The sequence below is a fragment of the Condylura cristata genome, unplaced genomic scaffold (genome assembly GCF_000260355.1).
Source record: "Condylura cristata isolate star-nosed mole 26May11 unplaced genomic scaffold, ConCri1.0 scaffold00001, whole genome shotgun sequence".
Classification (NCBI taxonomy): domain Eukaryota; kingdom Metazoa; phylum Chordata; class Mammalia; order Eulipotyphla; family Talpidae; genus Condylura; species Condylura cristata.
Window position 1 is genome coordinate 75,853,311 of NW_004567102.1, and position 23,724 is coordinate 75,877,034.

At 44.9% G+C, this 23,724-nt stretch overlaps 2 protein-coding genes and 1 long non-coding RNA gene across 6 annotated transcripts in view; 2 read left to right on the forward strand and 1 right to left on the reverse strand.

The window, feature by feature from the left end:
* ZC2HC1B (zinc finger, C2HC-type containing 1B) overlaps positions 1 to 8,275 on the forward strand; it is a 29,201-nt gene extending 20,926 nt beyond the window's left edge. Inside the window, exons 6-7 of the mRNA XM_004673911.2 lie at positions 3,363 to 3,475; positions 8,197 to 8,275. Coding sequence (XP_004673968.1) covers positions 3,363 to 3,475; positions 8,197 to 8,266 — 183 coding nt within the window. The 3' untranslated portion in view covers positions 8,267 to 8,275. The remainder of the gene's footprint in view (positions 1 to 3,362; positions 3,476 to 8,196) is intronic.
* A 2,647-nt stretch (positions 8,276 to 10,922) lies between these two features.
* Positions 10,923 to 23,724, reverse strand: part of PLAGL1 (pleiomorphic adenoma gene-like 1) — a 56,815-nt gene continuing 44,013 nt past the window's right edge. For 3 of the 4 annotated variants that reach the window (XM_012723828.1, XM_012723834.1, XM_004673912.2), the window contains 2 exons: positions 16,947 to 17,421; positions 10,923 to 13,069 (listed from right to left, as the gene is read on the reverse strand). In XM_012723828.1, the coding sequence (XP_012579282.1) occupies positions 11,830 to 13,069; positions 16,947 to 17,098 (1,392 nt within the window). In that variant the 5' untranslated portion in view covers positions 17,099 to 17,421 and the 3' untranslated portion in view covers positions 10,923 to 11,829. The remainder of the gene's footprint in view (positions 13,070 to 16,946; positions 17,422 to 23,724) is intronic. The other variant, XM_012723844.1, reaches the window with a different exon arrangement.
* LOC105853520 lies at positions 13,790 to 16,428 on the forward strand. Its single transcript, XR_001145365.1, has 3 exons — positions 13,790 to 14,313; positions 14,802 to 15,025; positions 16,129 to 16,428. It is a non-coding gene; the product is annotated as an uncharacterized LOC105853520 (long non-coding RNA).

A 23,724-nucleotide genomic window follows, 5' to 3' on the forward strand; every position in this document is an offset into this window, starting at 1 on the left:
GGTGGTGATCATTCATCCCTGGGAGAAGTGGCTTCTTTTGAGGCAAGCTTTTCAGCTAACAGCATCTCCAGTGTAGAATATTATTTCCAAAATGACTGAAGCCTCTTAGGATGAAGACTTGAATGTGTAAGTAGTGTTTCTATAGTATTATCCCTACTGTTGGTTATCAACATTAACTCCCCAGAAAGTTGTAAAACTGGCCCGTGTAGGGGAAGATGTTCCAAGATGATGTATTTTGCTATGCAGGGGAGAGGGACCTCAGCCCTTTATTAAAAGCCACAGGATCAGCAAGTTCAAGTGGATGGATGGAAACAGCAGTTACAAATAGGTGCAATAAGTAGAATGACAATCAGACTCGGTAGATAATAGGTAAATAAACCAAGAAAGAACTGGAGCCGGCAGACAAGCCTTTCTAGATCAAAGACCCTCAGACATAACTTACAATATAGCATAAAAACTGCTACTTTTGTAAGCAGGCTCAAATACCAAGATAAGATTAAATTGGTCTAAATATTTGAGGATGTAATTTCTTTAGTGAGATTTCCATGAGATCCAGTATATGATTTCCTTTTAATATTTATTTAGCTAGTAGAGCTGAATTATAAGCCAGTGGGGGGGGGGAGGGGAAGGGTGAGAGGGTTCATCAGAGACAGAGTGGGGAGCAGAACAGGCTGATATACTGAAATTTACTGCCAAAGGAGCAGTGGGATTGACAGGAGAAGTCCACTGTGCCATGTAGTTCAGCTCCCTGGCAGGGTATTGAACTCAGTCCCAAGCGGTGATAGCACTGAGACTTAACCCCTAGGTCACCAGGCAGGCCCCCAGAATACAGCTTCCAATATGACCCCGTATTTGTTTTCTGAGCTCATTCTCCATAGCCTTCAGAGAGCTCTTTAACATCTACTCTGTTCAGATGTACTGCCGCCTGCTAGTTGACCAAGGATTTTTAGTTCAGAAGAGGATTTGGAAATCAAGCAGCATGTAGGTGTGCCAGTTCATGTAAGAGTACTAGGAAGAAGAACCACTGTGACTCATGGGAGGCTTCAAAGAGGCACAAACATTTCTCCTACAATGTTGGAGCTGGAAGGGAAACAGAAAAGTGTCTTGCTTTGAGCCCTGTTGGTCAGCAGGGGCTGGAAGCCCAGAGTGCCTGCGGGAGGTGGTGGCGGTGGGCAGGAAGCTCTCCAGGGGCTCACACCCAGCTAGTTCAGAGGGGAGAGTGGCTGATGGAGGGTTACTCAGACCCCTGAGGAGGAGAGTGGGGCCTTCAGCCCTTCATTAAAAGCCACAGAATCAGCAAGTTAAAGTGGATGGATGGAAACAGCAGTGGCAAATAGGTGCAATAAGTAGAATGACAATCAGACTCAGTAGAAAGGCCATGGGGAGTCCTCTCTCCATGTTTGCATCATCTCTGTCCTTCCTCCTGTGCATCTGTTCTCTTCTCGTAGACCAAATTTCATGGCTTTTCTGTCCGTCCTGTTGTTGACGCTGGCCTCAGGAGTATGGGCAGTGTAGGCTGGTTGCACAGTTTAGACAGGAGAGATGTGGAACCAGTTTTTTTAGGGGAAAAGAAATCTTGCAATTAATTTCAAGTTGAGTTGGTAGGAAAGCAGGAACCACAGCAACAGGCAAAGAATGTGAGCCTGGAGTAGGAGACGGGTGGGGTTTGGGTAGCAGGGGTGTTTCTGAAATAGTTGTTGGGAGACTGCAATGCTGATTAGGTAGAGCGTGAGGGAGAATCGGGATTGACGAGATTTTCAGCTTCACAGCCCAGGCACATAGGTGTCAGTACTAACCGCCTCGATTAAGGGGCACAGGAGGGAGGAGACAGGAGTGTTAGGGCCGGTGCCGGTGAGAAAGACAGGCATAGAGTTCAGTGTGGCTGCTTGAACTTGTGGGGAAGCAGAATATGTGCGAAGAGCCACACAGTGTGGTCAATATAGGGTTTGACTCTAGAGTCTGTACTTATCATCTGCAGGCAAACTTGGACAAGTTACTCAAATTCTTGGGGACTCACTTAATCCATATGTCTCTGCGTTGCTGGGCAGATTATAGTGGTATCAGTGCCCAGCTCAGTGCCGGCACCAGGCCTCCTTTGCCTTTCCTCTCCCAAGTCACCCCATTTCTTTTTCCCTCTCTGAGAGCTGGGGTCAGGGGTACATCTGCTTTTGGACTTGAATTCAACTTACATTTGAAAAGGTTTCCTGTGTATAATTCTACCGATGCTTGGAAAGCAGCACAGGGTTCGTTACATTTCTTCAAATGGTTCTTCTAACCCATCCATGAAGTTAGTTGGCCATGAAGTCAGTGGGGCCAAGGGGAACACAGGGAAGCTGCGAAGGGAAGTGCTTTTATTCCTGAAGAAGGCCAGCTGGCTGTCCTGAGCATAACCAGTGACTTGGCCCGGTGCCTCTCCGTGTTTCCCAGAGTAAGTGGTGATTGGGGACACAGAAGAAAAATTGCTTGCTCTCTGAACTGCCGGCTTTCTGAGTAAACTCACTGGAGAGTGTATCTGAACAGCAGCGCAGTTCCCCCATGCCAGCTTCGCCGCTCAAGGGCCTTGCCTCATAGCGAGGCTAATTCAGAAGTGGGATGAAAAGGGAGGGTCGTTTCAGTTTTGAAGGGCTGTTAACAGCTGAAATGTGTTTCTATTTTAAACATAATCAGCTTTAAAAATGTGTTCTACCCTAACCAAAAGAAACCAATATGGGCCTCTAAAAATAGTGTTCTTTGTTTGGATGGGGATGAGCGGCCCTCTGTAATCTCAGAGCTATTGTTGCCCTGGTGAGAATTTTCAGAGTAACCGGTTATCTCTATCCTGTAGTTTCCATGGAAATAGAGGTGGGATCAGTAGCAAGGTGAAAAGGAACTCCCAAGGAACCTGTTGGTCCTTACTCTGGTGGCTCTAGCTGCGGCTACTGCTGCTGGTAGGTGTGTGAGGGGTGCTGGAATTCCATGTTTAAAACATTTGCTGCCTGCCAGTGTCTGTTTTTCCTCTCTGTTCATGTATTTAAAAACAAAATCATCTTCAACTGTAATGAAAAACTAAAATGTTCCACAACTATCCTTCTTGACATTAAGTGATTTCTTATGTCTCTATACAACTGATTTTGCAGTATGAACTGCTCTCTCAAGGGCTTGATTATGGAATGAAAGTTCCAAAACCCAGACATGGCTTCTTTGTGTACCAGCTGAGGGGACAGAAACCAGTCTAACTTGGGTGCTGGGTGTGTGTCCCTTTGCTCCAGGTGCAGCAGGTACCCAGAGATAACTTCAGTTGTCTGTTGGCTAACTGGACATAGCTCTACCTACTGCGTGCTACCTGAGGTTAGAGCAATAACCCCACCCTTCTCCTTCTGTAGGGTCGGCCTCAGATGAGTCCGAAAAAGGACCCAACTGTGACCAGAGCCGTGGGAACTCTGCTACAGAACAGGGCCCTGGAGGGCCCCAGTGTGATCTCAGTTGGGTCGGGTGAGTTGGAGTGAGCATCTCAGCTCAGGTGATGGTGTGCACTGGGCACTCTTGGTTTTGGGGTTGGTCAGCTGTTGACAACAGCTATAACATTCAGTAGTGTTTTGGGGTATAAAGATATGTGGGTTTGCTTGAGGTTAATGATTACTTACTAACCAATGTCTTCTAAGCTATCAGAATTAGATAACACAATATAACTGATAACATTCTCTGGTCTAGTAAAGTTGTAAAGAGACTGAAAACAGGAGATCACAGTTGTGTTAAAAATAAGGGGAGAAATGAAATAAGTATCTTGAAGAGCTGTCTGCACTCCTGTGTTCATTGCAGCATTTCTCACAGTACCATGTATGCAAACAAGCTCAGTGCCTATTGATGAATTAAAGGATAGAGATCTGACATACATTCCATGGAATATTACTCATCCAAAATAAGAAGGGCAAGCTGCCACCTAGCAATGTGAGTGACATTGAGGGTGTTATGCTAAGTGAGACAAGTTGGATATAAGAGAAATACTGTAGGATCTCACTTATATACAGAACCTAATAAAATGTCAAGTTCATAAGGACATGAGTGGAGTAGTGGCTGCCACAGTAGGAAGGAATGGGGAGAGGTGATCAAAGGCTCCAACTTTCAGTTACAAGATGAGTCAGTTCTGGGAAGCTAATGTAAACCGGAGTGACTCTAGTCAGCAACACTATACTTGAAAGTTGTTCATAGTAGATCTAAAATGTTCTACAGACACACACACAACTATGTAAGGAAATGTAAGTAAATTTTGTATGCCAATCATTTTGCATTGTATACACACACCAAATCATTACATTGTATACCTTAAATTTACACAATGTTTTATGTTAATTAGATCTCAGCAAAGCCGAGGGGGAAACTTTTCTTTCCAGAGTTGAATAATTTCATAGTAGCAGAAAGTCATAACTTTACTATGTGCTAGTTGCATTTAATACCCACAATAAGCCTTCGAATGTTTTTATCTGTGGAAAAGGAAGCTGAGAGGTTATTTGCTGTAGGCTCCCGGATAATAAAGCCCAGGTCGGGATTAGGTACCATCGAGTTGCACGGATACGTTGACATGCGCCAGGAAGGCAACGTGACATAGTCTCTGACCACATAGGCGTTGCTGACCTTATTTCTAAGGTCTTTGAAGAACTAGAGAAGTTGCCAGTCTCACATAAAGTAGCAGTACCAGGAAACTAGCGCACCCTCCCCGCTTCCCACCACACCATCTCTTCTGTTCGCTCCCTTCAGTTTTCTGTTCGCTCCCTTCAGTTTTCTGTTGACTGTCATCTTCAAAGCAAGTTCTCCAATGCCTGTATTTAGAATGAACCAAGCTCTTTAATTCCCTTTGTAATAATAATAAAAAAAAAGGCATTTGAGGCCATATAATATTCAGCAGGTAAATGTTTCCCTGCCCCTGTCACCAAAGACAGTACGGTTCAGGAAGGCAGGGCTTAGTAAAAAAAAAAAAAAATTTTTTTATTGCCATCTACCTGCCTGCTGGAACTGTTCATGGCACATATGAGGCGCTCATACTTTTTGTATGAAATAAATGGTGGACAAGTAGGTATCTTGACGTCTAATTTCTCACTTGTATTATCAGCATATGAATAGAATTGTCATGAGAATTAGCTGTAAGGGATAGCTTTGTTTCATTCTTTGTTCTTAATTTAAATCTTTTGTTCTAACGTATGGTCTCACCTGTTTACCTTTAAAATTATAACCTCCAGGGTTAGTGTGCCATTTTATTAGTCACATTTATTGGGAGCCATTCTTGGGGAGGGAACAAAAGCATCCTGAGGGAAGGTGAACTCCCCAAAATGCTACCACTCAGAAAAGTTGAGTGCCTTTTGTTAACGTGAATGGGTCTTTGTGAGAATCAGATTCACACTTACTGTCCCTTGCTCTTGTTCTGGTCAGTATTAATCTATTTGTAATGTGAGGGTCTTTTTCCAATCGTTACTGATGGGTTTTGCTGTTTCTGAAGTGACAGTAGTGTCACCTCCCTTCCACAGAAGCCCTAGGGCGGTCTTTCATCTGGCCAGTAGCTAACTCCCTACAATTCTGGTTTACATCCTCTTGAGTAAAAGAAGCAGTTAGTGCTTCTTTAGTATGTTCTAAATTCACTCTCAGGAGAGATGTGGATGAGTCATCATCTTTTCTCATCCCTAGGCCTGATGTGCAGAGACAATCTCTTGACACAGGCGAGCACCCGTATTCATTCAGAGCAGACTTATTGTGCGTGGTTGTTTCTTATGCCTGTGGATTCTTATAAGTCTAGGGGGAGTGAGTACATCTAATATTGAACAGTGGAATGTAAAAGTCGAATCAACAGAGGTCAGTGCTGCTCAGGAGGCCTTATGCAGGAGGCGCAGCCTGAGAGGGTGGAGACTGTGAAGGTGGAAGCACTTGGCATGAGCTTCAGAAGAGATAAGGTTTGACCAGTGAGCGAAGCTGCAGGAGGAATGAACAAAACACGAAAGGGAAATTGCAGGGGATTTCCCTAGACACAAAGGATGCACTTGGCCAAAGCATGGAGAAGCCTTGGGGTGGAAAGAGAAATTAAACTAGCATGGAAGCCTGGCACCTGGGCAGGTGGGCTGTGAGTGCTCTGTGAGGCACTTCAACTCTGATGGGTGCTGACGTCACATCCGTGGACTCTCTCAGCTGTATAAGTTGGCCATTGTGATGGCCAGGAACTTTCCCTTCTAAATTTCTTTTGAGAAAGAACACTCTAAAAATGATCATGTAAGAAATTTATGCTGACTGTAAAGAAGAGCATAGAAAATAAAAAAACATCCATCGTCCGACTCCCTGACAAGTCCCTCTTAACATTGATATCTTCTTTCAATTTTCTCTATTTATACTCCTCTTTTTTTTTGGTCACTGTTCTCTTGTAATCAAAGATAAGCTTATAGTCCATGTACACATCCTCTCTTTTTTCATTAATACCTTTCAAACTTTTCACTAGGGCAGAAGAGTCTTTAAAACATAGGATCATATCATAAGACCCCAGTGCCATTTATTTAGCTACTTTTCCTGATGTTGAGCGGATAAGATGTTTCTACTTTTTTGCTATACCCAAAACACCCCTTGTCATGGAGATAAGCCAAACTTACTTTGTACCCTCTTTAAGACACTTCCTGCATTAACTCGTTGAATCTTTCCAGTAACACAGGGGTAAACCTTCTCTCCCTATCTCTACTCTACACTTGAGGAAAGCACAAAGAAGGAAGCATCTTGAGTAACTGAATAGGAAATGCTAGAGTCTGTCAGAGTTTTGTCCATCCCTTTAACTGTACATGCACCATTGACCCTCGAACAATGGGGGATGGGACTTGAGGGGGTGCAAGGGGGTGGAGAGCACTGACTTTCCTCGAAGCTGAATAGTCATGTCTAATTTAGAGTCCACCCCCTCCTCCATACACACAGTTCCACCTCTGCTGATTCAGTGAACCGACAACAGGGTTTGGTTGAATCTGTAAATGAGGACTCCCAGACAGAAAAATCTGTGTTGTTCAAACTTACATTGTGCAAGGGTCAGTTGCATACAATGTATGTATTTATATCTAAGTGTATGTGTGTGTAAAATTATTTCAGAGAAAGGTAATGACTTGCCACATTCTCACAAAAGCTCTTGTGTTGAGGTAGGAAATGAGTTTATAGCTTAGCTAGCAAAGAGCTCCTAGTGGCTAAGTTTGTGAGAGTTTTGATGTAAAGGGGACTCATTTACTCTGAAGGCCTCTCAGTAGCAGTTTCTCCAGTCCATTTATATAGATAGACTTATGACAGTATCGTCTGGGTTCTGGAGCTATCTTGCTTCATCAATTTAATGAACCTTGTTCTAGACAGCTTTGTTGGAGGGAGCTCTGTTTTTATTTTTGGAGCAAGTGGATTTGGTCAAGTGAAGCTTCACACCTCCTGCCCTAATTCAGTTGTGTAGCAAATACAGTATCAAAAGGTCAGTTTTTGATGCTTTGGGAAAAGTAAAATGTGTAACTGTTGAGTAAAACTAACACTGAAAACTCTTTCCAGTCCTGCATCCTTTGATGGGGTTCTTTGGTTACTCCTCCTGCTCCATACAATGTTGATTAAGAAGGAGGTCTCTAGGACAGGAGACTAACATCCTTTTCACAAAAAAAAAAAAAAAAATTCTCGAAGAATTCCACCACATACCACACATTCGAGAACAGACGGTGGCATAAGTGCCCATTTCTATAAACTCCTACATGACCATACCTCATAGTGCTGCTGGGACTAATGGAAAAGAATGCTGTTTCTGGAAGAAGTCCATTGCTGTGGAAATTAACTGAGGGAAGGCCTCTCATTCTTTCATAGGCTCATCAAATCCTTTCTAGTGCGGAGGCAGGCAAAGAATTGTGAGCCTCAGAGTACATTTTGAACACCTGTATACAAGTGGGGAGATGTGGATAACCCAGTTGTATAAATTGGGCCTCAAAGATGGCGGTCCCAGGGCTTCCCCTTGGGTGGTGAGGGAGGGAGAGGGGCAGAGGACAGAAGGCTCCTGAGACAGTCCTTGGCTTCCTTATTTGGCCCAGGAAAGAGACTATTTGCCTGTAGTTAAAAACACAACACAGCAAAATAAAGAATAGACTTTCAAATCGAATGTGAGGATTTCATAATCATTCCTTTTTTTTTCTTTTCTTGCTAATGTTTGTTTTTACATAACTAATCTGTTCATGTCTGCAAAAGATTAGCAGTGGACCCTGCTTCTGGAGCAAAACTCAGACCAGGATTTACTAAATCTCCTAAAAAAGATTAACTCTTCGAGGCCAGGTAAGAACAAGAAATAATCTCTAATCCAGGTGTTTGATTGCCTAATGTGCAGATACAACTAATGAACCTTTAGGAGAATAAGTGTCTAACAGGCCAACCAAGGAGAAGTTTGGGCACACCCTGGGGTGGCAAATAAAATGTACGCTCTTAAAATTTACCCCTTTTGTTAAACATATGGTCTATAAGTGACATTCTTCTTGATTCTTATGGTTTCCAATTGTTCTTGATTTAATAGCAAAGGGGAATGATTTCTCACTTTGACATAGAAGGCTACTTACCCTGTCCCCTTTCCCAAACACCCCTCCACCCCCACCCCAGAAAAGGGGCATTCCCAGCATTCCCTGAGACTGACACTGACTAGGACTGCTATGAAATTGGAAACTTCGTGGCATTGTGAATTGTTGAGAACAATTAAAACTTTAATGAGGCCTAGATTATTTTCTCGTGTGGAAACAATGACGTTCTGAAGCAAATGCCTTTCCTGCTTCCTTTCAGGCCAACTCCCACAGCTCCTCGCCCGGTGACCATCTACCCAGGAAGGCCACGGAAGAAGGGACAGCAGATTTCTGTTTACAGACCTCTTAAGACATCACCTACAAGTAAAACCTAGCTTCCCATTCTCCTATATATACCCTACACAAACTTTCACACAAATCATTAAAGAACACCTCGACATGTATGATAATGCTTGATTTGAAAATTCACTTGAGTTTTCTTCACTTGGCTAACTAATAAGCTTTTTTTTTTTTTTAAGATTTATTTATTTATTCATACAGAACTGGGGTATAGGCCAGAGATGCGGAGGGTGAGAGGATTCACCAGAGACAGAGTGGGGAGCTGAACAGGCAGATCGACGAAGTACACTGCTAAGGGGAGCAGCAGGCTGGTCAGGAGAGGTCTGCCACGCCAGTGGTCACCTCCCGGCAGGTGGGGATCGAACTCATGCGGAAGTGGGCAGGTGGGGATCGAACTCATGCGGAAGTGGCTTAAGCTTCTTAGTGTTGTGCTTTAACCCGCTGAGCCACCAGGGAGGGCCCTAATTAATAAGCTTTTAAAGAAAATGCTCTGATATGAGAGCTGTGGAGTGAAGGTCTTTGGAGTGCCAGCGTTATTTACTCACGAGGAAATTAAGTTTTTTAGCTAGCTTCACTTTATACGTTAGCTGTGAAATCGCAGCTTTAACATTCGTCGCTAATAAGTTAGTAATGACCGATTAGTAACTGCTCCTGTTTTTAGATGTCGAATTGCCCGTATGCTGTGGAATGTATACATACGCAGTAGACCACATAGAAGTGCCTCCGACATGCGTGTGCAGGTTTGGGGGAGCAGTGCAGTGGAGGGCACAGGCTCCAGCAACCTCCCCACCCCTGGAAGGTCATCTGCTCGTCACGCGCAATAGAAGTCAGCTGTTCATTCCTCCATTGCTTGGTTCAGAGCGCTATTGGGAGGTGGTGTGTCAACTATTCCTTCTCTTTGCTGTCTTAATAGTTACTAAATTCTTCGTAGACTCATTCACACTTAATTCATGCTTTAATCTAAGAAGTTTTATGTTTTCTTAAACTCAGAAAATTTCAATTAGGAATGAAACCATCCCCCCACCTCCATCAAAATGTAAGTAGAATTCCAGGATCCTCTGCTTGTGGTGCAGCGACACATCTGAAACTAGTATGACCTCTATTTTGGGAGTCACACCCCGTTTTTGCTCAGGCAAATCAAGTATGCATTCTGGATCCAACAGCCATCAGAAATTAGTTGTCTTGGGAGCTTTCAGCGGAGGTTGCCCTGCTCGGGCTTGTGCTTTGGCCCCGAGAGATGCTTGCTCTTGAGGAGGTAAGAGCAGTGTGGGAACTGACTGCTATCCCAGAGCTGTGGCTTGTTACTGATGAGGTTTACTACAGCCTTTGTCTCATTCTCTTTCCCAGGTGTGTGTCTGCAGTGCCCAAGCAAGCCCTTTACGGTCATCAGCATCACCGTTAAGGTTCAGGCCTGTCTCACGTTTGGCAAACAGGCCTCTTTGATGAGCAAGAGACCTGAAGGTGGCCTCCCTCTGTGCTCAAAGGTAAGACAGATTGGTGCCCTGGACCTGGTGGCTAGAATACTTCCTGAAGAAACTACAGTCAGGAATAAGCAAGCTGCTAGTTTGTATGAGAAGTGGTAGACCCCAGTGCAAAGTGAAACATCGGTTGCCCCAGCCTGAGTGAGCTGCCAGCGTTCTGCCCTCCATGCCAGAAATCAGTGAGGAACTGAATTCCTGTCTGCAGCACGTTCTCAGCTCTGTGAATTTAACTGCAGCAATGTACACGTCCAAATGATGGTTTCTAACAGATGCTGAAGAGGTCAGAATAGCAGTTTCTGTGGGGGAAGTAATGACCAGGAGGGGGCGTGAGGGAGCTAGAAATGGTTCATGTCTTGATGCCATTAGGCGGTGTCGAATGGAAGAATTAACCAAGCCAGATGCAGAATTTGTAGTTTATTGTATGTAAGATATATCTTCATATAGAAAGCCTCTAAACACAAGACAAAAGCTTTAAAAAAAAAAGGTTAGGTTTTATATTTTTAAAACTCATTAGATACCAAATTCAAAAGATTATAGTTATATTTGCAAAATATTTTTGAATAAAAACTAATATTGACGTAAATGCATTTATTGATTAAAAATAATACTTAAGAACTTAAAGCAGAGTAGTATTTTAAGCCAGACAGAGCAAAGAAAATTCTTGTTTAATATATATATTTTTAAATTCCAGTAATATTTTCTTATTCCTGTTAAAAATATAATCAATATTAAAGTCAGCAAAATGCTTTTCTTGACTGACGCCTGGATTATTTTATCACTTAACTGGCTACACGGTGTTTTTTTTTTTTTTCTTTCTTTTTTCTGTCAGCTATAACTGACCAGCTTAGTCTTTAAGATAAATGAATAAGTGATAACTCACATTGTAGCATCTTGTGGAAAATATTCAAACTACATTTAAAATGCTTTTTTAAAATGGAGACGCCTATTATTCCACAAGCAATTGTTTCTGGAAAACTACAGGTTGGCTATGACAAGAGTAACTAAACTACATCCAACCCTGAAGGTAGAAAAATCCCTGAAAAGAAATACACAGCCTAGGTAGAGTATGCAATAGAAAGGTTATTTTCTTTAAAAGTCTCCCCTTTTGGAGAAATCCAGACTTGTCCGTAGTTCCTTACTAGGCAGTGCCACAGAAAGTTATTTAGTTAACACACGATGATCATGGCTTACGATTATATTCAATATGACAAACACCTAACCATAGCTAACCATAGCAGCCCCGTGGATGTCGGTCATGACAATACGTGTTGCCGCTCCAGTAAAGAATACTTGCTTATTACATTTGGTACAAAGCGTGAACACTCAGGACAGATTGGCACAATACATGCAGTTCAAGAACTTTATCTCAAAGGCAGTCATTACTGAATAAGCCATAGTCCCAGTCCTGTTTTCCATGTCGTTCCTTGTATTTTAACTGATGCTTAAATGCTCCTGAAAAACATCTTCCAGAATCTGATCGCCTTAAAAACCAGTCATCTGAATGCATGGTGGAAATGAGGCAGGATAGCCGGCCCGGTGCCAGCTGAGAACACATGAGGGATGGGAGGCAGGGCGAGCTGGCCCAGGCTCATGGTGCTCATGGCTAGTGAGGGGTCTTGTTGCTGCTGCCCCAGACAGCTTAGCCTATGGGGCAGAGACTCCCCAGGCCCCAGGGTGAGAGTGCTATTCCCAAAGGCATTTTGGGAAGCAGGGGGCAGCTGCCAGAAGCCCAACAGAGGGGAAATGTCCAAAGAGGCAGGTAATGTTAGGTTCACAGCATCTGCAGGGAGCTCCTTGGGCAGGTTTATTTTACCAGCACTACCCTTAACCAGATCAAAACCTGGGCTGAGCTTGTGAGGTGACTGAGGCTCTTGCAGAGGCAAGTCCTCAAGCAAATTAATATTGCAAAATCCTTTAGTTTCTGTTTTGAGGGGCAGGCTTGCAAGTGGGGGGTATGAGGTAGAACTGGTGTTGTACTTGTGATTCTGGAGGGCTGAAGGAGGGGAGCTGGGAGATGCTATGGGGTGGAGGGGGGCCAGGGGCTCTGGCAGCTGTTGCATGGGTTGAGGGGGCTGCTCTGAAGGATTGTGGGGGTGGCCATGTACCTCAGCTGGCAAGCTACTTGCAAGCCCATTCTGGATGGGCGCTCCTAACGGGAAAGGAGGCAGCGCGGCGGCAGCCTTGAGCTGGAATTGGGGAGAGATGGCATGTAAGGTGCTCAGAAGGTCTCCGGGCTGCAGACTCTCTTTCATCAGCTCCTGCGAGTGCGTCTTCTTGGTGTGTCGGGTGAGGTGGTCTTTGCGCCCAAATCTCTGGGCACAGAACTGGCACAGGAAGTCCTTACAGCCTGTGTGGACCACCAGATGGCGCCGCACGTCTTTCCGGGTGTAGAAGCATCTCTCGCAGTGGTCGCACTGGTGCTTCTTTTCCTTGGTTCCACTAGGGGGCTTCTCCTCAGCGTGGGCTTTGAGGTGGTTGAGCAGCACCTCTGTGCTCCCCAGTTCCAGGGCGCAGACCCCGCAGGTGAGGTCGCCACTGCTGGCCGCGTGCAGGGCCAGGTGCCTCTTGTAGCCCAGCATGGTGTTGTACTTCTTCCCACACTCCTCACACCCAAAGGCCATTTTGTTGGGGTCATGGGTTTGGAGGTGGTTCTTCAGGTGGTCTTTGCGGTTGAATGTCTTCTCACAGTGCGCACACTGGTGAGATTTCTGGGGTGAATGGGTCGCCATGTGCCTATGAGCAGAAGGAGAAAATTCACAATAGACGCTGTTTCCTAAGAGCTGAAGGGAGGTTTAGAAACAATATTCAAATGTTAATAGTCTTCTCTAAGTGGGGGTAGAAGAGATGGTTTTCATTTCCAAACTACTTTGCTCTATTTTCCAGACACTACAAGCACATACAACTTTATCATGAAAAAGCAGCACTACTAAAGGCACAATGTGAGTTTCATACTTGGAAAGAATATTCTGAGAACACATGTTCCTAATATGTGCAGATAGGCTGCTAAACAAATACAAGTATTAAAAGCTTATGTGATCATGAAAAATATTTTTCAGAAAGGGTTAAGTGGCTATACCTTCTGCGGTTTGGAAACTTCTGAATTTCTGTAAGTGACTTCATTTGCTTTCTACAAAAGAACCCTAGTTTTAGGTTATTATTCTTGCATATGATTCCAGCTGTATCTTGACTGAGAAAAAGTTCAGGTCATAGGATACTGGAAAGGCTATTCTCAACCTCAGAAGATGTGTCTAATTGGACCGGAACGCCACCCCCACCACCTGTGCTTGGAACCTTCTACAAGATCTTTCCATTAAGTCCTGGTTCTCTCCATTGAATAATTTGCTGTCATCTCATGTATGTAGTCCCCACCTCCCTCTCAGACACCTCCAACCTCCTCCCTGAAAGTCACTGGTAATTTCATTAGCAGAATTCAAAAAGACATTTCCAGAAGGACTAAGCTGCTACTCCTAGCAACAGTTACAAGCTTGAGCTGGGCTTCAGGACACAGTCATCCTAGTCAATCTGGAATTTCTAAATACCTATTTTACACTGATATTCATAAAGCACAAATTACTATGGGGAAACCACACTCATGTCATTTCTATCATAACTACAACAAGATCCTGAAATCGAAGCTCTTGGCTTTAAAAACTCGACAAACATCATATAAAACACCAAGACTACATATCAGTGTTTCTTACAAAATAGCATCCTGAATTGCAACTCTGACTTATAGGCACAGTGTTGTAAAACCGCACATCTATCCTTTCTCCCCCACCCCCCAAAAGCGTAGCCTGCTGTGTGACAAGGGACAGAAAAAGTCAGTTCCAGCCATTCCCTCCAGCACACCAGAGCTTGGCACGTGAAGGGACCCCGGGCCGCGGTGGGCAGGGCCGCGGGTGCTGAGGGCAGGCCACTGCAGCAGGTGCTGGAGAGCAGCGAAATGGTGCTGACGTCACCACGGTCAGTGCGCTCAGGTACGTCTGTGGGCTGCAGAAAAGGGGTTCAGAGCCTTTCAGAGGGTAAAAGAACCAGAAACCCAGATATATCATCAGGAATAGATAGGAGAGGAGGATCAGGTCTACAAGCTTGTGAAACAAGTTCCTTTCTTTCATTAGTGCCAGTGAACAGGACCCCAAAGCTGTCCCGGACCATCCACACTTGCCCTTTGGGGGAGGGGATCTGATTCTATTTCACAATCACAGCTCAATGCCAGGTGAACCAGCTGTTTCCTCACTGTGCCCTGGGCCAGCTAGGGGAGGGCCTAGGCCACCAGTCCTGAGCAGCAGCACCGCTTCCAGCCTTCACCAGCTCCTGGCCCTCAAATTTTTTCACTTTGCCTTGTATCTAATTCTTTCCCTTTTCATTCATCCCTTATTAATGCAGCAGTCTGAATTTAGAACATTATCGCTTTATACTTGAAATTACTTTTAACAACTTGTTTCCTTTTCTCAACTTCCTTCAGTTTGCTTCACAAGCCATGAAGTCACAGTTTCGATCTGTCACCGAATTCCACCACCCTTGGGTGTCACCTAGACCACGTCAACGACCAAACTCTTGTGATCACTGCTGACATTAAAACATCCTCCCAAGGGCCTGTGCACATCCTCTTATTTCCTGCCTCTGTCTTCACCTGGCTGCTGTCAGTTGCTGCGCTGGCATCCATCTCTCCTTTCTCGTTAAAAGCAAGTAGGTTATTTTCTCCTTCAACCTCTGCTTATAAAATGGCACTCAGGCTGTGACTGAGGGAAATGGGGTAGGTGCTGTCCACCGCCCTCCTTGAAAAAAGTAAACCCTGAAGCACCTGCCACCTCAGCCTTCTGCTCTTTACTAGGTCACTGCTTGAGCCAGAGGGGCAGGAACGGTCAGGCTGTGGCATGAAGGCAGTTCTTGCACAAAGTACACTGCTTCCCTTTTTCCGCTTCACTTCACACCCTTAACTGAACCAGTTGTTTCCCCTGCTCAGAATCACCACCTCCTAAATATTGCTTAAGACAGCTTCGGAGTGGCTGACCACAATGATCCCTCCTAATTCCTGTCATTCCAATAATCTGTCAGCTGCACTGCCTTTCCCAAATATTTATCTCCTATATGTGCTTCAGTCTTTACCTAGTTATAACCTCCTCATTGTGACTTCACTGCAGCAAACGCTGCTTTCAGAGTTTGGGGAGGATAATTACTGTGTATACAGCAGCAGCTTGCTTGCAAAACAGGAAGTCCTTACAACAAATTCGGTGCACACAGTAGGCACTTAGGCACTCAGTACTTACATTCACAGCAACTCGAGCATGGTCTATGTGAAGAAAATATATGAATTTTATAACACTTAGAAATAGGCTTATTTTAAAAATCAACTCATTTTACATATATACTACAGTGATATTCTGAAGAAATAGCATAGTTTCTGTTTCTTTAAACTCTTTCAAATGCTGCACTCCACGTTTTAATTATAACGTGATCTGTGCCAACACACTCAGTGGAAAGCCTCTTTCTGCTGATGGGGGCCCTTATCTGGAAGCAGTCTTAAGTCTGATGCTTTAAGTTAGGTTAGAGGTAGACAGCACCTTCCCCTTCACCAGGCGTCACTGCAGGGCACTGCTCAGCACAGTGGTCATGTCACTCAGAACAGGCCCAGCCTAGTCCCAGCGTCATTCGTAGCTTCCATATTACAAAAAATCCTTGGATGGCAGAAACATCATCTCATTTGTTCTTTTCCCTCATGGAAATGAGCACCGAGGAGGTGTCCATAAAACAGATTAAATCTACTGGGTTTTGTGTTCTTTTTTCCCAAGGTCTGGCTGCTACAACAGAGACTTATCCTGTGGTGTAGCATGAATGCCCTGAAGGACTGATGCTCACGCTCAAAATCACACACCTAACCGAGTCCACCTGTTGGGTGGTTTTTAGACCACATGGAGAAGCTGCTGGAAAACTGGCCCCAAGAGGGGGGTTCCCTGCTCTCCAGCCTCACCGTGAGGACTGCTCAGGCCCTCCACATGTCACACATCACACCTCAAGTGACTCTCCTGCCACTTCTCCAGACACCACCGAAGCGCTCTAGTGTCCCGGCACTGAGACCCATGAGCAGAAAACCCGCCCTTACGGCCAAGGCCACGCCTGGCAGCAGCTGCTCCGTCCTGCCGACACTGGGAGCCCCACTGTGCCCTTCTCTGAACTCGGGGCTTCAATGCTATGGCTGTCCTGGCCTTCCCCTCACCAACCTCCTAGTCATGCTATATCCCATGTGAAGACTGTACTGCCCTCCCGCCCCCAGGCTTCCCTGGGAACGGCTCCCCCCCCCCCCCAAGGCTCTGTCAGGCACTGAGCTGCATTCTGTGTGTGCATGGCTGTGTGGCTGGTCAGGGGCTTTGTCATCATTCTCTTCTCAGGTCGGGCAGACTGGAGGCAGACAGGGAAATATCTGCTGAAGGGAATGAACTGACATGGCACAGCAAGGCTCTCCCCAAACCATGGTCAGCGTGGAGATAACAGCTGTAAAGGCTACAGGCACCCATGCACTGCATCTCTGCCCTCGCAGTGTCTGTTCTGAGGGCTTGCAAAGCCATTCAAGGTATGTGTGAAAGTACATACCTTTTCTAAAGCCTCTCACCTCATTAATTTATATCTGGAAATGAAGGCTTTGCCACAGTCTGGCTGCAAGCACTTGAAAGGTCGCTCCCTGGAGTGGGAATAATTGTGGATAGTGAACTTCTCCAGGGTGAGGAACGTCTTGCCACATAACTGGCAGGGGTAGGTGGCCATGGGCTTTGCTTCTCACACCTTCCTTTTCAGATGCGCTGACCAAGTGCTGTGCCATTTAAGCACAAAGGGAAGGATGGTGCTGAGCGCATCGGCAGAGCCAGGGCAGCTGAACTCCAGGGGAGAGGCAGCGTCGTGGTTCTGGGCCTGCTTCTACCCACACACGGGCCTCTCAGTGACCACTAGCTTGGCTTCCTGCTTTCCCACATCCCAATTATATGCAGTCTCAAGGTGAGAGAAGAAAGGCTGAGGCACAGATGAGATTCCAGGAACAGAAAGGTAATCTGCATCACTAGAGCTGGGACATGTCCCGGTCACCAGACTGTCTGTGGAGAGAAGAGGAACAGTTTTCTTGCATTAGCCATGTGAAAACAATGCTTTTCCTCCCCCACCAGTTCAGAGTCCACACGTTTCTTTAAGTGGCGCTCAGGCCGCACAGCGATGCAGCTTTCCCGTGCGCTTTTTCAGAGGCCCTTCTGCACCCAAGCCACCTGCCTGCCACTCTCCTGAGTGCAGCGGTCACACTCCTGGCATCTCCGTGGTGGCGTGCATGCCGTCCTTGGTGATAAAGACAGCTATTTCCATAAGCCGTGATTTCTACTTTAAGCCACAATTTCAGGTCTGTGTGAGGCTAGGTCAACCAATTCGAAAAAGAAAAGTCCCCGGTGCATCTGCGTGTCTTGTTGGTACAAAACAAAAAGCACTCCTGTTTCTTCACACCATGGGCTAGTCCCCTACACTCACGGTTAGCACGACAGACGCTGTTTATTACACCTGTTTCAGCTTCCAGCAGATGAGAAGAAATCGTGTATATACTCTACAAATTAATTTGTTTGTAAAGTTAACCAGCAGAAGGACCGACATAAACAAAACGTGAATAAAGCTACTCTACTTCACGAATGCCCCTGCAGGGGCAGAAAATATTCCCATGGAAATAAAAGCCAGGGATCAGGCGCGCGGGCTCAGCTGTGTAGGTGTGCTGGCACCATCCTCTGGTGAGCTCTTCTGCACATCGCTTCCCCTTTCATTTCTGGGGACACTTCCTCATTCCCCAGCCGCACCCTGGACGGCCAACCCAGCTACCTGTGGCTGTGCCACTTCTCAGGGGTGGCCTGCTTCCTTCTCAACCTGCAGCTATTCTCAAACCCACGTTATTACACTCTGCCAACCCCAACGCTGTCGCCCAGGACCAGGCTCTTAACTTTCCACAGCGGGAACCGTCACGTGAGGCGCCCTCCCAGGCTCAGGCAGCCTCACATGCAAACAGTCCACCCCTGACTACCCAGAGCACTGTGTGCACGTCTACGGGGTGAGTCTCAGGGACTGGATGCTAACCTCTCGAGTGCCAGCACTTAAACAGAAACAGTTAGAGTATGAAGTCTTGCATTAAGCATTCTGAGAAGCTTTTGTCCACAGGCCAGCCCTGTCTGAACTCGGTCAAACAAGTAGGACAAGAATGGTAAACTGAGCGATCGCAGGCACCGGCTTCCTGCAGCCATTCATTCCCTGCCAGGCCTTAGCGCGGCTCTTTGTTGTTAAACGTGAATTTTCATTTACCTTTGCAGTTGCATTCAGATCAGATACCAGAGTCTAGCTCGATGAACTTTTATTATAATAGTTCAAGCATCTTGCAAAATACCAGCCCAGAGTACATGTGCAGAGAAAAGCTGCACCCCCTTTCTAAGTGACCAGAAATCGCCGTGAATTTCTCTCATGCCTCATCAACTAAGCTCAGATAGCTTTAGTGTTCGGTCAGAGTTCATAAAGGAGCTGGCTCCCCGTGGCCCTGCCCCACCTGCTTGGAACCTTCAAAGCTGACATGCACACTCTGACCTGAAGAGCTAGCCCTGGTCCAAAGCCAGGGCACAGGCCTGCACAGCCAGCAGCCTGGCACCAGACCCACTCTGATGGCAGCAGGCTTGCTCCCGATTCCACCGTGGCCATGTGTGACTTGACCTGAAGTCCCGTCCCAGCTCGGGTCAAACCCATCTCTCCCCCGACTCCTAGTTCCCACCGAGATTCTAGCTCAAGCTGGAGGCTCTACCTGGAGATGCCCCCAACCACCACCCTGTCCACAAACAAAATAACGCCTTCGAGGAATTCCACCGTGCGCGGCTGAGTTTGCGCTGCCAGGTCTCACGATGTGTCCTATTTCTCATCCGGCCTAAGTCTGGCCGTAATAACAGCCTAGCCAGAAAAGGGATAGAATTTATCATCATCGCATTTCATTCACTTGAAATTACTGTGTACTCTATTAAAAAAGATTGAAGTGGTATATACAACATACAGCGTGAATTTTTCCCTCTTCTTTGTTCCCTGAGCCCTCGCCACTCAGCAGAGGAAGCTGCTCTGTTGGTGAGGCTTTTGTATTCCACATACACACACACCAATCCTCCACTTAATACATCTTTTTTCAACTCTCAATAAATTCATTCTCTTATGTCATGAGACATGACCAGTATCTAGTTGCTGTGTGGGACCCACAGACTCAGTTTCACCACTGAGATGAAGGCGGGGCCGTGTGTTCCCTCAGACACAGCCATGTGGCTGATTCACCAACAGGTACTGCCCTGCGTGTGGGCAGGATATACAGCTCCCATCACAGGTGCTATGAACACATGGAAAGATACCCCAGTTCAAATTCCAGCTTACCCATTTGGTACCTCTGTCCTGAGTTTGCTTCTTCATTCGTGATATCCACCTGATACAACTAACCAAAACAAGAGGGGTCTGAAAGCAAATCTAAAAGCACACCACACAAATACAGTACTGCCAAGACACAGGGGTCACAGCAGACACCATCAGCTACACATTAGCACTCGGGTCTAGCTACTCAGCTGCAGATGTAATGGAAAAAAGACACGCGTTCTTTCCCTACCTTTAATTCACCATCCATTATTCAGAGTGTGAGGAACTGGTTGTCTGGACAATGCACACGCTCACACACACAGAAAGGCCGTGTGAGGTTGCGGGAAAAAGCCTGCCTGCTTTGTTTCTCGACAGATAGCAACCTTGACTGACTGCTGACTAACACACCAAGGATACAAAGGAAAAAGATGCCCTGAATTAAAAAAAAAAAATGACTGTCCTTTTACACTGAAAGATACATTTTCAGCCACTGCCCTCAGTTCCAAAGTCCAGCATCATTGACATGGTTGCCTACACTTGCTTGGGCCTCAAACATGGCGGGGATCCCTAGGGAGATCCGACATGCTTATGTTTCATTTACATGTGAGACATACCTCCTCTGACTCCCTGTTCCTCATCAAATTTTCAAAGACCAAAAAAAAGTATCTTTCACACATTTTTATACTGATTTCATGAGTGTCTTTATCTGTTGAGATTTAGGTCTTGTATTAATCCAAATGCTAAAATACACACAGTCAATCCTCAAATGCTGACTTGAATTATATGACAGTAAACATTCCTTAATTTCTTCAGGAAGTCTTTTAGATGACCTCAAAGTTACATTTCATGTACCATAACTGTGTGATTCATTAATATAGACACAAAATATAAACATTTGTACTATTTTCATGATAGAATCACAAACTTGTATAAAAATCATCTTTTCAAGAGGCTATAAATTCATTGTGGCTAAGGATCAAAGCTCAGCTACTTTTTAAAAATAAACCATGAGGAGAATACAACGTCTCCCATTGCCATGGACTTGACCAGAATTGGCTGCTGTTGCTGCTGATTCCAATCTTTACTTGAAACCTGATGCGCTTTCTGACCACATCCTTAAAACAGACTTGTGATTAACTTTCTATTATCTGGCAAACCACCAACAATCCTCACAGGGAGCTGACAAAGGGTCCCGATGATAATCAGTCTGTTCTGTGACTTGACGTCCAGATTGTATTTGAGTCTTAAATACGCTAATATTTCAACACCTGTCACCCTGGAAAGAGAGTAAGTCTTCCCCCAAAACATCTCAGGACATAATTTTCAATCCCCTTGATTCTAAAAATACTGAGTGAGTGATACAGATCTGCCAGTATGCCAAAGAAGGCTGTGCCATCTGCTTCATTCTGATCGTGCTGATTATTTTGGGGATGAGAGAGGATCAGATTGGAATAAGAACATGTATATATGGCAACTGCCAGGAAGGCCTCTGTTCCCTGAGGGCTGCTGGTATAGGACAGTAGAGGGAGAGATCAGAGCACAAGTGTCGCTCCAAGACGTCCCCAATGTGCGTAACACAATCATCTAATGGGGGACAAATGTTTCACAGCATTCTCAAAATAAACTATGACTTCTGGCTTCTATTTCCATTGTCCTTGGTGACACAATGCAAGGCCCACTTCTGGGAGGAAACTGAACTGCCATTTTTAGTCTTCCAGCAGGACCACTCTTTTAAGTTCTTTGACTTCATTCATCAGCACTCCTTATGGGTAAGAAAGTTCTACTCCAAATGTTTCTCCTCCATCCTCCCCAAATCTGGGATTGTTTTACATAAACATGTTAAGGTCAACTCTAAAAGCATTACTAACTAGGTTCTGTTTCTTACACTTCAAAATACGAAGCAGCTAATTGTGGAAGGGGGTGGGAATTCCTTGCTGACTTAGGTCTAGAGGCCCTTAGAAAGGGTGCTTCTCTCAGTATCAGTTCTTTGAAGGACTTTGACAACAACTCTTTATCCTTAGCCAAAGAGCTATTCAGAAACAGAGCAAAAGAAAGAAGAGATGCAAAAACTTTTAGGCAGTTGCTACTGCTTATTTTTATTTTGTGCAAGTATTGTAAAGTTTGCCAGGTGCAGGTGTTGTATCTGAACTGTGAGTAGTATTTGAAGAGTTGGAGTTCATTATATCTACTAAGCAAACAAGGGGTTCTAGTGCCTTAATGAGAACCATCCCAGATAACACGGCTGGGGTTTCAGCCTTCACTGAGAGCACGGCGCCCTAGGGATTCTCTGAAATTCTGGGTAAAATCACGAGGCATGATGCACTGTGAATTATTACAGGAGAAGGAACCATAGTTTTCTTCAGGTTTTCTGAAAGGTCTTTAATCAAAAGGTTAAAAACAATGACTTAAATTAAAAAAAAAAAAAAAAGAGCATCCGTCTTAGGGCTAGTTCAATGCACCGAAAAGCACTAGTATATCCAAACCTATGGCTCACACACTTTGGGGATGACTACATTTTAGCAATCACTACATTTATCTCAATAGCTACATTTTAGCAAATGAAAGATTTTTTAAAAGAGGTTCTGTAAGTACCTTCTGTATTCAAGCAATACAAATTTCATTTCAAATAAGGGTACGTGATAACAGCTCCTGTATCATGTAAGACAGGCCTACCTTTCATCTAGGGAATGAGCTGCCCTCAGAATCACAAGAGTTCACTGGTCAGCAGCATTAGCTATCTTTTACTAAAGTGTATGGACTTGATACACCATGAAACTGCTCATGTAAGTGAGAGACAAGGTTATCACCATGAAAAGACACAAACTCCTAAGCTAATACACCACTTGGAGCAAGGCTCTTGCTCACGTTAGATCTACACAGTTAGATCCACACAGCTTGTCACCCTGCAAGCCTCTCTCAGGGGCCACAGGCTACAATGGCCATGGACCAGTCCACTTGCTGTTCATCTGAGTGCTGGGTTTTCTCATGCTTCTCTCATTTCCACACAGGCCCTTTCCTGGGGTGTCCTGAAACCCCTGCCCACCAGGCAAAGCTCCGCTTCTCCCTGTCACTTCTGGCACAGGAATGAGTGCTTTTTCCACAGAAAACTGGGAAACCACACAAGGAAGTGACTAACAGTCCAGGTGACAGCCCCGAGGTTTGGGTAAGGTGGACATGTTGGAGGAAAAATTATGAAAACCATAGCTAAATGGCAAACAGGAGACTGGCAATAACCCACTGTCACCAAAGCTGCTTCTATATTCCCTCCAGAACTGTCCACTCAACAGCCCAGTGGGCATCTCTACCTTATGCTGGTCTGTGGAGCCTATGTTTGAGCTCAGGGGTGGGAAGCACCACTCTCTTCCCCTTGAGCCCCCAGCCCAGCCTACCTCACAGCCACGTTTGCTGCCTACTGTCACCATGAGAGACGTGATATTGTTCATCCAGTGACTAAGCTCTTATTTTCTTAGAAACACACCCTAAAATAAGAAAGCCGAAGTGATTTATTTATTTAATATTCGGAAGAGAAAATTAATGAGAAAGTGGTCCAGTTGACTACACCACAGCATTAGAACATCAAATCTATGCACTTGACTTAGAAAATCTGGAAGAAAACAACAAGAATACTAACTTGGTATTCACAGACAGTATGAGTAATATCTACTTAGGGATGGCAAATAGAAGTATGTAGCTCTAGTCTCTCCTGAAGCACCATTAAAACTGTAATCACGAGATTTTTCAAAAACAGCCTAAGATAACAGGAAAGGAGAAAATTGCAATGCAATTTTGGAAGCTGGAAAGCAGGTACCAAGCAGCAACTTAAGAAAGCTAGGACAGGGTTTTTTTTTTTTTTTTTTTTTTTTTTTTTTTTTTTTTTTAATTTCTGTATTTGGGTACAGTTTATTTTTTATTTCCTTTTGTGTATGTAGTAATCATTGTAACTCATTCTGTTGATCTTAACCTCAGAAAGTTTAGGCCCAAAGCGATTTTTTTTTTTTTTT